This window comes from Oncorhynchus mykiss, chromosome 9 (genome assembly GCF_057628025.1).
Source record: "Oncorhynchus mykiss isolate SJ-2025 chromosome 9, ASM5762802v1, whole genome shotgun sequence".
In the NCBI taxonomy this organism is placed as follows: Eukaryota; Metazoa; Chordata; class Actinopteri; order Salmoniformes; family Salmonidae; genus Oncorhynchus; species Oncorhynchus mykiss.
Window position 1 is genome coordinate 56,076,307 of NC_143030.1, and position 13,869 is coordinate 56,090,175.

General features: G+C 42.4%; 1 protein-coding gene across 2 annotated transcripts in view; it reads left to right on the forward strand.

The window, feature by feature from the left end:
- cntn3a.2 (contactin 3a, tandem duplicate 2) overlaps positions 1–13,869 on the forward strand; it is a 71,783-nt gene that overhangs the window by 34,090 nt on the left and 23,824 nt on the right. For both annotated transcript variants that reach the window (XR_016483318.1, XM_021616097.3), the window contains exons 15-16: positions 4,131–4,289; positions 4,913–5,062. Coding sequence is in view for 1 of the 2 variants with exons in the window: in XM_021616097.3 (XP_021471772.3) it covers positions 4,131–4,289; positions 4,913–5,062 (309 nt within the window). In the remaining variant the exon portion in view is untranslated. The remainder of the gene's footprint in view (positions 1–4,130; positions 4,290–4,912; positions 5,063–13,869) is intronic.

Sequence of the window (13,869 nt, forward strand, 5' to 3'; positions counted from 1 at the left end):
ATGATTTATTTCAGCTTTTATTTCTTTCATCACATTCCCAGTGGGTCAGAAGTTTACATACACTCAATTAGTATTTGGTACTGTAGCATTGCCTTTAAATTGTTTAAGTTGGGTCAAACGTTTCGGGTAGTCTTCCACGAGCTTCCCACAATAAGTTGGGTGAATTTTGTCCCATTCCTCCTGGCAGAGCTGGTGTAACTGAGGTTTGTAGGCCTCCTTGCTCGCACACGCCTTTTCAGTTCTGCCCAAAAATGTTCTATAGGATTTAGGTCAGGGCTTTGTGATGGCCACTCCAATACCTTGACTTTGTTGTCCACAACTTTGGAAGCATGCTTGGGGTCATTGTCCATTTGGAAGTCCCATTTTCAATATATCCACATAATTTTCCTGCCTCATGATGCCATCTATTTTGTGAAGTGCACCAGTCCCTCCTGCAGCAAAGCACCCCCACAACATGATGCTGCCACCCATGTGCTTCACGGTTGGGATGGTGTTCTTCGGCTTGCAAGCCTCCTCCAAACATAGCAATTGTCATTATGGCCAAACAGTTCTATTTTTGTTTCATCAGACCAGAGGACATTTCTCCCCGAAAAGTACGATCTTTGTTCCCATATGCAGTTGCAAACCGTAGTCTGACTTTTTTATGGCGGTTTTGGAGCAGTGGCTTCTTCCTTGCTGAGCGGCCTTTCAGGTTATGTTGATATAGGACTCGTTTTACTGTGGATATAGATACTTTTGTACCTGTTTCCTCCAGCATCTTCACAAGGGCCTTTGCTGTTGTTCTGGGGCAAATGAGTAGTCATGTATTGCCACTTGAATAGTCTATCGGCATTGAACAGAGCCTACACGTTGTAGAAGTTTTATCCACCACTCGTTGGCAATCCCCGTTATAGTTTACAGGGAAACCGAAATGTTCCCAGGTTGTTCCCAGGTGGCAGACCTCAATGACCTCTTCTAGTTCCGCTCCTTTGCATTTAGCTAACTGCTAATTCCTTCATCAGCTAATTGCTGCTACGACGGTCTCTTAGCTCTGTTCTCGCTGGAGTGAAATAACTGGGGCGGCAGGGTAGCCTAGTGGTTAGAGCGTTGGACTAGTAACCGGAAGGTTGTGAGTTCAAACCCCCGAGCTGACAAGGTACAAATCTGTCGTTCTGCCCCTGAACAGGCAGTTAACCCACTGTTCCCAGGCCGTCATTGAAAATAAGAATTTGTTCTTAACTGACTTGCCTGGTTAAATAAAGGTAAAAAAAAAAAATAAAAAAAAAAAAAACTAATGAGCGGAGCTCATACAGCTATGAGACAAAACCCCTTTCTTTTATTAAGACAACTTTATTACTAAACTCAGAAAAAAAAGAAACGTCCCTTTTTCAGGACCCTGTCTTTCAAAGATAATTTGTAAAAATCCAAATAACACTAGCAGCTTACAGACGGTACGCAATTAAGGTCACAGTTATGAAAACTTAGGACACTAAAGAGGCCTTTCTACTGACTCTGAAAAACACCAAAAGAAAGATGCCCAAGGTTCCTACTCATCTGTGTGAACGTGCCTTAGCCATGCTGCAAGGAGGCGTGATGACTGAAGATGTGGCCAGGGCAATAAATTGCAATGTCCGTACTGTGAGACGCCTAAGACAGCGCTACAATGAGACAGGACGGGCAGCTGATCGTCCTCGCAGTGGCAGTCCATGTGAAACAACACCTGTACAGGATCAGTACATCCGAACATGACACCTGCAGGACAGGTACAGGATGGCAACCACAACTGCCCGAGTTACACCAGGAATGCACAATCCCTCCATCAGTGCTCAGACTGTTCGCAATAGGCTGATAGAGGCTGGACTGAGGGCTTGTAGGCCGGTTGTAAGGCAGGTCCTCATCAGACATAACCGGCAGCAACGTCGCCTATGGGCACATACCCACCGTCGCTGGACCAGACAGGACTGGCAAAAACTGCTCTTCACTGACGAGTCACGGTTTTGTCTCAACAGGGGTGATAGTCAGATTCACATTTATCGTCAAAGGAATGAGCGTTACACCGAGGCCTGTACTCTGGAGCGGGATTGATTTGGAGATGGAGGGTCCGTCATGGTCTGGGGCGGTGTGTCACAGCATCATCGGACTGAGCTTGTTGTCATTGCAGGCAATCTCAACGCTGTGTGTTACAGGGAAGATATCCTCCTCCCTCATGTGGTACCCTTCCTGCAGGCTCATCCTAACATAACCCTCCAGCATGACAATGTCACCAGCCATACTGCTTGTTCTGTGCGTGATTTCCTGCAAGACAGGAATGTCAGTGTTCTGCCATGGCCAGCGAAGAGCCCGGATCTCATTCCCATTGAGCACGTCTGGGACCTGTTGGATCGGATGGTGAGGCTAGGGCCATTCCCCCCAGAAATGTCTGGGAACTTGCAGGTGTCTTGGTGGAAGAGTGGAGTAACATCTCACAGCAAGAACTGGCAAATCTGGTGCAGTCCATGAGGAGGAGATGCACTGCATTACTTAATGCAGCTGATGGCCACACCAGATACTGACTGTTACCCCGCCCCCTTTGTTCAGGGACACATTATTCAATTTCCATTAGTCACATGTCTGTTCAGTTTATGTCTCAGTTGTTGAATCTTGTTATGCTCATGCAAATATTTACACATCTGAAGTTTGCTGAAAATAAACGCAGTTGACAGTGAGAGGACATTTCTTTTTTTGCTGGGTTTATATAGATATTTTTCCCACATTAATTTATACGCCAATATTTTTTTGTACAATTAAATATATATAATGTATCTTCCTAGCTGGAATAAATGATTAATGTATTGTTAGGTTCGCAGTACATACCGAACCGTGCACCCTGGACCCTGTACCGAGCCGTTCAATACGAATACACGTACCGTTTCACCCCTATTATTCATTCATCTTATGAAACATTCAGAACTAAACCTGACAGTTGGGAAATGTCCACTTTAAGAGATACAGTTATAAGTGTTTCCTGTCCTTCATGAGATAACCAAATGAAACACACTCGAGATGACTGTCCCTTGAGTGTCCACGGACCATTCCCACATTCTCAAAAATATAAATATTGTTTAATTCTCCCATTTTGGGGATTATGAGTTTCGGCAAGAGAAGCTCTGTTCTCCATAGACTCTCTCCCTCAATACTACATGGCAGTTTCTACCAGGTATTTATGACCGTTGTAAAACCTGATGTGGGAGAGAAAATGAGAGAGGGGGAGCCACGATCTACACCCAAAAAGGGCCACGTCGTGACAGATTCAACTACAAAGACCAAGGAGGTCGTCCAATGCCTCGCAATGAAGTGCACCGATTGGTAGATGGGTAAAAATGTATATATATCCCTTTGAGCATGATGAAGTTATTAATTACACTTTGGATGGTGTGTCAATACACCCAGTTACTACAAAGATGCGGACGTCTTTCCTAACTCAGTTGCCGGAGAGGAAGGAAACCGCTCAGGGATTTCACCATGAGGCCAATGGTGACTTTAAAACAGTTACAGTGTTTAATGGCTGTGATAGGAGGAAAGTAAGGATGGATCAACAACATTAAAGTTACTCCACATACTAACCTAATTGACATAGTGAAAAGAAGGAAGCCTGTACAGAATAAAAATATTCCCAAACATGCATCCTGTTTGCAACAAGGCACTAAAGCAATACTGCAACAAAGAAAATTGGCAAAGCAATTCACTTTTTTTCTGAATACAAAGTGTTATGTTTGGGGCAAATCCAATACAACACATTACTGAGTACGACTCTCCATATTTTCAACCATAGTGGGGGCTGAATGTTATGGGTATGCTTGTACTCATTAAGAACTGGGGAGTTTTTCAGGATAAACATTAATGGAATAAGTCAAGGGGTATGAATACTTTTAGAAGGCACTGTATGTCATTTAGCAGACAGTTTTATCCAAAGTGACCGACAGTCTTGTGCGCATATAGTAGCACTGTATAGGGAATAGGGAGTCATTTGAGATTGGCTCAGTGTGGATGGCAGCTGAATTAAGGAGCTGTTGCAGCAGCAGATAATAAAGGGGTGTGTATGTGTGTGGGTGCCTGCATGTGCGTGTACAGTAGGGGGGACTCTAACTCTGCTTAATTTGCGATCGAGTCAGGCCCCCCTGGCCCTCCAGACACAGTGGCAGTGGAGGAGGTGACGGACAGCACAGCACAGCTCTCATGGAGCCGCGGCAGGGATAACGGCAGCCCCATCACCAGCTACCTCATCCAGACCAGGACCCCCTTCACTGTGGGCTGGCAGAGGGTGGACACAGGTAGGCCTGCACATTGATCTAGCCTCTTTGTTTATCTGTGAAGATTTAATTGATAGGTCATACATTTCATTAGGGATGGAAATTAAGCTAGCCCGCTAGCCCGTGGCTAGTTCTTTTCAGACTGGGATAGCAGAAAATGTGCCCAACTAGCCTTACGGCTAGTGAAATTCTGTCTTTTCAAATATGTCTTGGCACAGATTTTGGACTCGGGCTAGAAAAAATTGCAGTCTTCTTGGCCGGTTGGCCAGTGCCCAATATCCATACGTTCCATCCCTGCATTTGGGCTCCCGAGGGGTGCAGTGGTCTAAGGCACTGTATCTCAGTGCTAGGAGCGTCACTACAGACCCTGGTAGATTCCAGGCTGTATCTCAACCAGCCATGATTGGGAGTCCCATAGGGCGGAGCACAATTGGCCCAGCTTCGTAAAAAATAAAAAATGTGATCATGAACATGTGAAAGAATATTTAATGTTGAACCACAACAACAGATCATGTAGATGCCCTATCCTTGGATTAAAGTGAACCGTGTATATTTTTTTGCCATAAGGGACTATTTGATTGAAATTATGGTTTATCTACGTTGATGGGATGCCTGATCTTAGCCTTATTTCCCTCTGTCCCTAGTTCCTGAGGTAATTGATGGCAACACACTGACAGCCACGGTGGTGGATCTCAATGCCTGGGTGGAGTACGAGTTTCGAGTTGTGGCAAAGAACCGTGTGGGAGTGGGCGAGCCCAGTCCCACCTCCCTCCAGACACGGACAGAGGATGCAGGTGAGTTGTTCACGCAAATTCCACTCCATAAAACGCTTCATAAAATGCTTCATAAAACGCTTCATAAACTTTTAATGAGAAGTAGTTGGGTCATTCCACGAATAGAGTGCCTTTTGCATCCCTTCTGATTTTAAGTAGAAATTGTGCACCATATAAATTTTTTAGATCCTGTTATATTGAATCGAAGTGCCTTTTAAAAGGTTGATTAAGTTCTGTTATGATAAGTAAATGCCATAATGTAGATATTTTGTTAGATACTGCTCCCTATTTTTTTCATTTTAGCTGTCAAACTAGCTATTCGGTCCAAAACACAAAATTGTTTTCAATGTAATCTACTCATGTTTGCATGCACTGTTTCGTAGTTGTCCAGATCCGGTTTTAGAGAGCTGATTACGCCTGCGCATGAGCACTTAGTGCGCACTGGAGCAGCGCGAGAAGTGACAACATCATCAGGTCATCTAGAAATTTGACAAAGTGAATTCAAATAAAATCTTCGGCTGTGAGTGATGGAAAAAAATCAGCCTGTAAGACAATTTACTTTAATAATTTAAAGGATGTTTTTGTAAAGTGTATTATTTGCAATTTTCTCATTTGACTTCTCGATGGGAGCTGCGGAAGGTAGCCTAGTGGTTAGAGCGTTGGGCCAGTGACTGGAAGGTTGCTGGATCAAATCCGGAGTGGATAGGGTAAAAATATGTTGTTCTGCTCCTGAGTAAGGTAGTTAACCCATTGTTCCCCGGGCACAGTGGATGTCGATTAAGGCCAGTGTGTCCCCCCCCCCCCTCTGATTCAGAGGAGTTGGGTTAAATGCGGAAGACACATTTCAGTTGAATACATTCAGTTGGACAACTGACTAGGTACTCCCCTTTCCCCCATCTATGAGAACATTAATTTTGGGCTTGAGAAAAACTGCAAAACCAAAAGTGTCCTCTGGGTACAGTGAAAAGTGTGCTTCTAGACCGGAACCCTGGGGCCTTGGTACCAAGTAATGTAAAGAGAGGGAACCGTCAGATGCGTCATAATATCCCAGAAGTAAAGCCGCACTAGAAGACAGATTTGAAATGGAATTACATTGAAAACAATGGAGCAGGGTGGGAAAAAATCCCATTAAGTATTTTTGGAAGGTCTGTGGTCACAATTCCACTAAGAAATTAAATAAAGTGCATTCTGGAAGTATTCAGACTCCTTGACTTTTTCAACATTTTTTTCCTCATCAATCTACACACACAATACCCCATAATGACAAAGAAAAAAACTGAACTATCACATTTACATACGTATTCAGTCCCTTTACTCAATTACAGCCTTGAGTCTTCTTGGGTATGACACTACAAGCTTGGCACACTTGTATTTGGAGAGTTTCTCCCATTCTTCTCTGCAGATCTTCTCAAGCTTGGTCAAGTTGGAAGGGGGAGCATTGCTGCACAGCTATTTTAAAGTCTCTCCAGAGATGTTCGATCAGGTTCAAGTCCGGGCTCTGGCAGGGCCACTCAAGGACATTGAGAGACTTGTCTCGAAGCCACTCCTGCATTGTCTTGGCTGTGTGCTTAGGTTCGTTGTCCTGTTGGAAGGTGAACCTCCCCAGCCTGAGCAATCTGGAGCAGGTTTTCATCAAGGATCTCTTCGTACTTTGCTCCGTTCATCTTTCCCTCGATCCTGACTAGTCTCCCAGTTCCAGCCTCTGAAAAACATCCCCATAGCATGATTCTGCCACCACCCTGCTTCACCATAGAGATGGTGCCAGGTTTCCTCCAGACATGACGCTTGGCATTCAGACCAAAGATTTCTTGGTTTCATCAGACCAGAGAATCTTGTTTTTCATGGTCTGAGAGTCCTTTAGGTGCCTTTGGGCAAACTCCAAGTGTGCTGTCATTTGCCTTTTACTGAGGAGTGGCTTCCGTCTGGCTACTCTACCATAAAAGGCTGATTGGTGGAGTGCTGCAGAGATGCTTGTCCTTCTGGAAAATTCTCCCATCTGTCATAGTGACCACCTCCCAGACCAAGGCCCTTCTCCCCCGATTGCTGAGTTTGGCCGGGCGGCCAGCTCTATCAAGAGTCTTGATGGTTCCAAACGTCTTCCATTTAAGAATGATGGAGGCCACTGTGTTCTTGGGGACCTTCAATGACGCAGACATTTTTTGGTACCCTTCCCCAGATCTGTGCCACGACACAATCCTGTCTCAGAGCTCTACGGACAATTATTTCGGCCTCATGGCATGTTTTTTTGCTCTGACAAGCACTGTCAACTGTGGGATCTTATATAGACAGGTGTGTGCCTTTCCAAATAATGACCAATCAATTGAATTTACCACAGGTAGACTCCATTGAAGTTGTAGAAACATCTCAAGGATGATCAATGGAAAAAGGATGCACCTGAGCTCAATTTCAAGTCTCATAGCAAAGTGTCTGAATACTTTGTCATTATGGGGTATTGTGTGTAGACTGATGAGGGAAAACATGTATTTAATAAATTTTCGAATAAGGCTGTAGCGTAACAAAATGTGGAAAAGTCAAGGGGTCTGAATACTTTACGAATGCACTATATTTGCAGCGAATGCTATTGGCAAGCTATTTGATTGTTTTTTTTATGGGTCCATTATTATCCCATTTTAATTTTATAAGATGATTTGGGCAGAGCAATTTAATCAATTTAATTTGTAAAATTCAATATAACTAAAATATCACAAAGATATCGTAATAAACCCCCAGTAAGAACGTATTTTTTGTCAGGGAATAGGAAACAAGAACCTCAACCTACAGCAGTCAATTGTTTTTGCCATATTTAGAAGCAAGCACCAACACACTTGATAAAAACTGAAACACACATGTGAAAGCTTAATTACATAAAGGATGGAATATGTCCATGATAAAAACAAGAGAATGGAATATAATTGGATAAATTAGAAAAAAGATTAGTTGAGATGCAGCCAACACTCGTGTGTGGGTTGCTATTCCTAAAATCAATATGGACATCACCTGGCGCTGAAAGCTGAGTAGGCTAATTTAATAACAAGAGCACTTTGTTGGAGCCCTATTTAGAAATAAGAGATAGGCTTACCTGTTTGATAGATGCAGTAATGTTATTCATATATTTGTTGGTAGGCCTAACTATTTCCTCAAATACTGTCACCAGGCCTGCCTCTATGTCTGTGGAGGGCTTGGTGTATGGCTGAAAAAAGGGCTCGAATTGAGGGGGTAAAGGGCAAAAAGCATACCCCTTGTTAGCTTGAGGGAGGAAATAAAATGGATCCAGATTATATAAAGCAATCAATAATGATGATAAACTCGATGATTAACACAATGCTTTGTGCTAAAAACGAGCTGTAAAATACACAAGAAAGACACGGCTCTGATGCACACGGAGATAAAGTATATTTGGTTAGTCTATGACATTCAGAGGTTGAGCTACGGCCTTCTGCAGGTTGAGGACACCAACAATTATTGACTTTGTTTGGGAAGTATTTAGTAATCTAATACAATCACAATGTGACTGTTGCTATCAATTGAGATATTCAAGTTATGTAAAAGAGAATATGTTTTTAAGCCCAGGCAGCTTTTAGGGACGCACTTGTATCTTTTACTTTTGGGTTAAGCCACGGACGAGTAGCCAGCTTCAAATTCTTCATCGGACTCAGGCCTCATGTCTGGGGTGGATTCATGATGACGTCTCATATTTAATTATTTACTTGCAGCGACAGTTTTGTTGCAAACAAGACACTGGCTTGGCATCGGAGAAGTATGGTAAGATGAATATCACTTAATAGGGTATTAATAGAGACATTGACATTTTTATCTTATTGTCATTTAATTAATTAGCCCACTAGCCAGATGTGTTCAATGTGTAGTGTAGGCCTAAGAATTGGGCTGCGAGTCTTTGCTAGCCTTTGCTGTTCTGGCCCGCTGACTAGCTACAAGCTCAGGAAGAAATTTGCTGGAGGCCAAACCTAGTTGCCAAACCCTGTTGCATATCGTAAATTCAATCACCCCCTTCACGATCTTCATCATCATTCAGATCGTTCAAAAATGTGTGGATACAGCTAAACTTGAAGAACTCATGGTTCTCTGTGGTATTCTCTGTGAAGTGACGTTATGTTGTTGCTTGCTAGTGCGGTATGCTGAAGAAACAATATACTGTACAATGTAACAACAATTGCTCGCAAACGGCACAGGTGTGAGATTTGTTTCACTATAGAAGCACTGGTCCTCTTAAATTGTAATTCCAGGTTGCACAAAAATATTTCAGGGCATATGACTGTCTGCTCTGCCATTGTTCTCCTTCACAAAAGGGATATACAGTGCCTTGCGAAAGTATTCGGCCCCCTTGAACTTTGCGACCTTTTGCCACATTTCAGGCTTCAAACATAAAGATATAAAACTGTATTTTTTTGTGAAGAATCAACAACAAGTGGGACACAATCATGAAGTGGAACGACATTTATTGGATATTTCAAACTTTTTTAACAAATCAAAAACTGAAAAATTGGGCGTGCAAAATTATTCAGCCCCTTTACTTTCAGTGCAGCAAACTCTCTCCAGAAGTTCAGTGAGGATCTCTGAATGATCCAATGTTGACCTAAATGACTAATGATGATAAATACAATCCACCTGTGTGTAATCAAGTCTCTGTATAAATGCACCTGCACTGTGATAGTCTCAGAGGTCCGTTAAAAGCGCAGAGAGCATCATGAAGAACAAGGAACACACCAGGCAGGTCCGAGATACTGTTGTGAAGAAGTTTAAAGCCGGATTTGGATACAAAAAGATTTCCCAAGCTTTAAACATCCGAAGGAGCACTGTGCAAGCGATAATATTGAAATGGAAGGAGTATCAGACCCCTGCAAATCTACCAAGACCTGGCCGTCCCTCTAAACTTTCAGCTCATACAAGGAGAAGACTGATCAGAGATGCAGCCAAGAGGCCCATGATCACTCTGGATGAACTACAGAGATCTACAGCTGAGGTGGGAGACTCTGTCCATAGGACAACAATCAGTTGTATATTGCACAAATCTGGCCTTTATGGAAGAGAGGCAAGAAGAAAGCCATTTCTTAAAGATATCCATAAAAAGTGTGGTTTAAAGTTTGCCACAAGCCACCTGGGAGACACACCAAACATGTGGAAGAAGGTGCTCTGGTCAGATGAAACCAAAATTTAACTTTTTGGCAACAATGCAAAACGTTATGTTTGGCGTAAAAGCAACACAGCTGAACACACCATCCCCACTGTCAAACATGGTGGTGGCAGCATCATGGTTTGGGCCTGCTTTTCTTCAGCAGGGACAGGGAAGATGGTTAAAATTGATGGGAAGATGGATGGAGCCAAATACAGGAGTATTAACTTAAGGGGGCCGAATAATTTTGCACGCCCAATTTTTCAGTTTTTGATTTGTTAAAAAAAAGTTTGAAATATCCAATAAATGTCGTTCCACTTCATGATTGTGTCCCACTTGTTGTTGATTCTTCACAAAAAAATACAGTTTTATATCTTTATGTTTGAAGCCTGAAATGTGGCAAAAGGTCGCAAAGTTCAAGGGGGCCGAATACTTTCGCAAGGCACTGTATATAGCCAATTCAAAACATAACTAGCCGTACTACAAGCTATAGTTAACTTTTTAGCTATAAGCATTAACGTTGTAGACTCGTTGTCGTCTTTTCACCGGCACTGTTGCGAAATACTGTACGACTCAAAAGTTGGACACACCTACTCATTCCCAGTGGCGGAAGAAGTACCCAATTGTCATACTTGAGTAAAAGTTAAGATATCTTAATAGAAAATGACTCAAGTGAAAGTGAAAGTACCCCATTAAAATACTACTTGAGTAAAAGTCTAAAAGTATTTGGTTTTAAATATACTTAAGTATCAAAAGTAAATGTATAAATCATTTCAAATTCCTTATATTAAGCTAGTAATTAATATTTTCGGATAGCCAGGGGCACACTTCAACACTCAGACATAATTTACAAACTAAGAAGTTGTGCTTCGTGAGTCTTTGAATCCACCAGATCAGAGGCAGTAGGGATTACCAGTGATGTTCTCCTTATTAGTACATGAATTGGACCGTTTTCCTGTCCTGCTAAGCATTTAAAATATAAAGAGTACTTTTGTGTGTCAGGAAAAATGTATAGAGTAAAAAGTACATTATTGTCTTTAGAAATCTAGTGAAGTAAAAGTAAAAGTTGCTAAAAAATAAAGTAAAGTACAGATACCCCACTGCTCATTCCAGGGTCTTTCTTTATTTTGACTATTTTCTACATTTTAGAAAAATAGTGAAGATATCAAAACCATGAAATAACACATATGGAATCATGTAGTAACCATAAAAGTGTTAAACAAATCCAAATATATTTCCTATTTGAGATTCTTCAAAGTAGCCACCCTTTGCCTTGATGACAGGTTTACACACTCTTGGCATTCTCTTAACCAACTTCACCTGGAAGGAGTGCCTATGATGAAAATTGCTCTTATGAGGACCGCCACAGGAAAGGAAGACCCAGAGAGTTACCTCTGCTGCAGAGGATAAGTTCATTAGAGTTACCAGCCTCAAAAACTGTAGCCCAAATAAATGCTTCACAGAGTTCAAGTAACAGACACATCTCAAATCAAATCAAATCAAATTTTATTTGTCACATACACATGGTTAGCAGATGTTAATGCGAGTGTAGCGAAATGCTTGTGCTTCTAGTTCCGACAATGCAGTAATAACCAACAAGTAATCTAGCTAACAATTCCAAAACTACTACCTTATAGACACAAGTGTAAGGGGATAAGAATATGTACATAAAGATATATGAATGAGTGATGGTACAGAGCGGCATAGGCAAGATACAGTAGATGGTATTGAGTGCAGTATATACATATGAGATGAGTATGTAAACAAAGTGGCATAGTTAAAGTGGCTAGTGATACATGTATTACATAAAGATGCAGTAGATGATAGAGTACAGTATATACATATACATATGAGATGAATAATGTAGGGTATGTAAACATTATATTAGGTAGCATCGTTTAAAGTGGCTAGTGATATATTTTACATCATTTCCCATCAATTCCCATTATTAAAGTGGCTGGAGTTGAGTCAGTGTGTTGGCAGCAGCCACTCAATGTTAGTGGTGGCTGTTTAACAGTCTGATGGCCTTGAGATAGAAGCTGTTTTTCAGTCTCTCGGTCCCAGCTTTGATGCACCTGTACTGACCTCGCCTTCTGGATGATAGCGGGGTGAACAGGCAGTGGCTCGGGTGGTTGTTGTCCTTGATGTTCTTTATGGCCTTCCTGTGACATCGGGTGGTGTAGGTGTCCTGGAGGGCAGGTAGTTTGCCCCCGGTGATGTGTTGTGCAGACCTCACTACCCTCTGGAGAGCCTTACGGTTGTGGGCGGAGCAGTTGCCGTACCAGGCAGTGATACAGCCCGACAGGATGCTCTCGATTGTGCATCTGTAGAAGTTTGTGAGTGCTTTTGGTGACAAGCCGAATTTCTTCAGCCTCCTGAGGTTGAAGAGGCGAAAAAAACAAAAAAACTGCATAGTTTCCTAGGAACGCGAAGCGAGGCGGCCATCTCTGTCGGCGCCGGAACAATTCAGGCCAACATCAACTGTTCAGAGGAGACTGCGAGAATCAGGCCTTCATGGTCGAATTGCTGCAAAGAACCACTACTAAAGGACACCAATAATAAGAAGAGACTTGCTTGGGCCAAGAAACACAATTAATGGACATTAGACTGGTGGAAATCTGTCCTTTGGTCGGATGATTCCAAATGGAGATTTTTGGTTCCAACCGCCGTGTCTTTGTGAGAAGCAGAGTAGGTGAACGGATGATCACCTCATGTGTGATTCCCACCATGAAGCATGGAGGAGGATGTGTGATGGTGTGGGGGTGCTTTGCTGGTGACACTGTCAGTGATTTTTTTTTAATTCAAGGCACCCTTAACCCTTAGCCATCCCATCTGTTTTTCAACAGTACAATGACCCAACACACCTCCAGGCTGTGTAAGAGCTATTTGACCAAGAAGGAGAGTGGTGGAGGGCTGCATCAGATGACCTGGCCTCCACAATCACCCGACTTCAACCCAATTGAGATGGTTTGGGGTGAGTTGGACCGCAGAGGAAGGAAAAGCAGCCAACACGTGCTGAGCATATGTGGGAACTCCTTCAAGACTGTTGGAAAAGCATTCCAGGTGAAGCTGGTTGAGAGAATGAAAGATTGTGCAAATCTGTCATCACAGCAAAGGGTGGCTACTTTGAAGAATCCAAAATATATTTTGATTGGTTTAACACTTTTTTGGTTACTACATGATTCCCTATGTGTAATTTCATAGTTTTGATGTCTTCACTATTATTTAAAAAATTTGGTAAATTACTAAAAACTAAGAAAAACCCTGGAATGAGTAGGTGTGTCCAAACTTTTGACTGGTGCTGTATATATATTTTTTTGTTTTAGCAAAACAGGCAAGGCTCAAAATAGGTGGGGCTCTGCCCCTGCCCTGAATGACGGGTCGCCACTGCTCCTGCACCTCTCATCCCAAGTCAAGCACTGATATGACAGTTGCTTCTCTTTACATTTCTTGCTTTGTCCGAACCTATCATTGAATCAAGGCGATTTGTTGCGCTATGCAGAGACGTCCCAAGGATCCCGGATAGCATGGACGATGCAGATGGGTCGCCACTAGTTGCCACAAGTCATGAATCCCCCCTATTTCTACAATTTATTTTCTTAAATCTAGCCCTAACCTTAGCGTTAACCTTAACCATACTGCTAACATTTGCCTAACCCTAACATTAAATTATTACATTTTGACTTTGTGGTTGTGG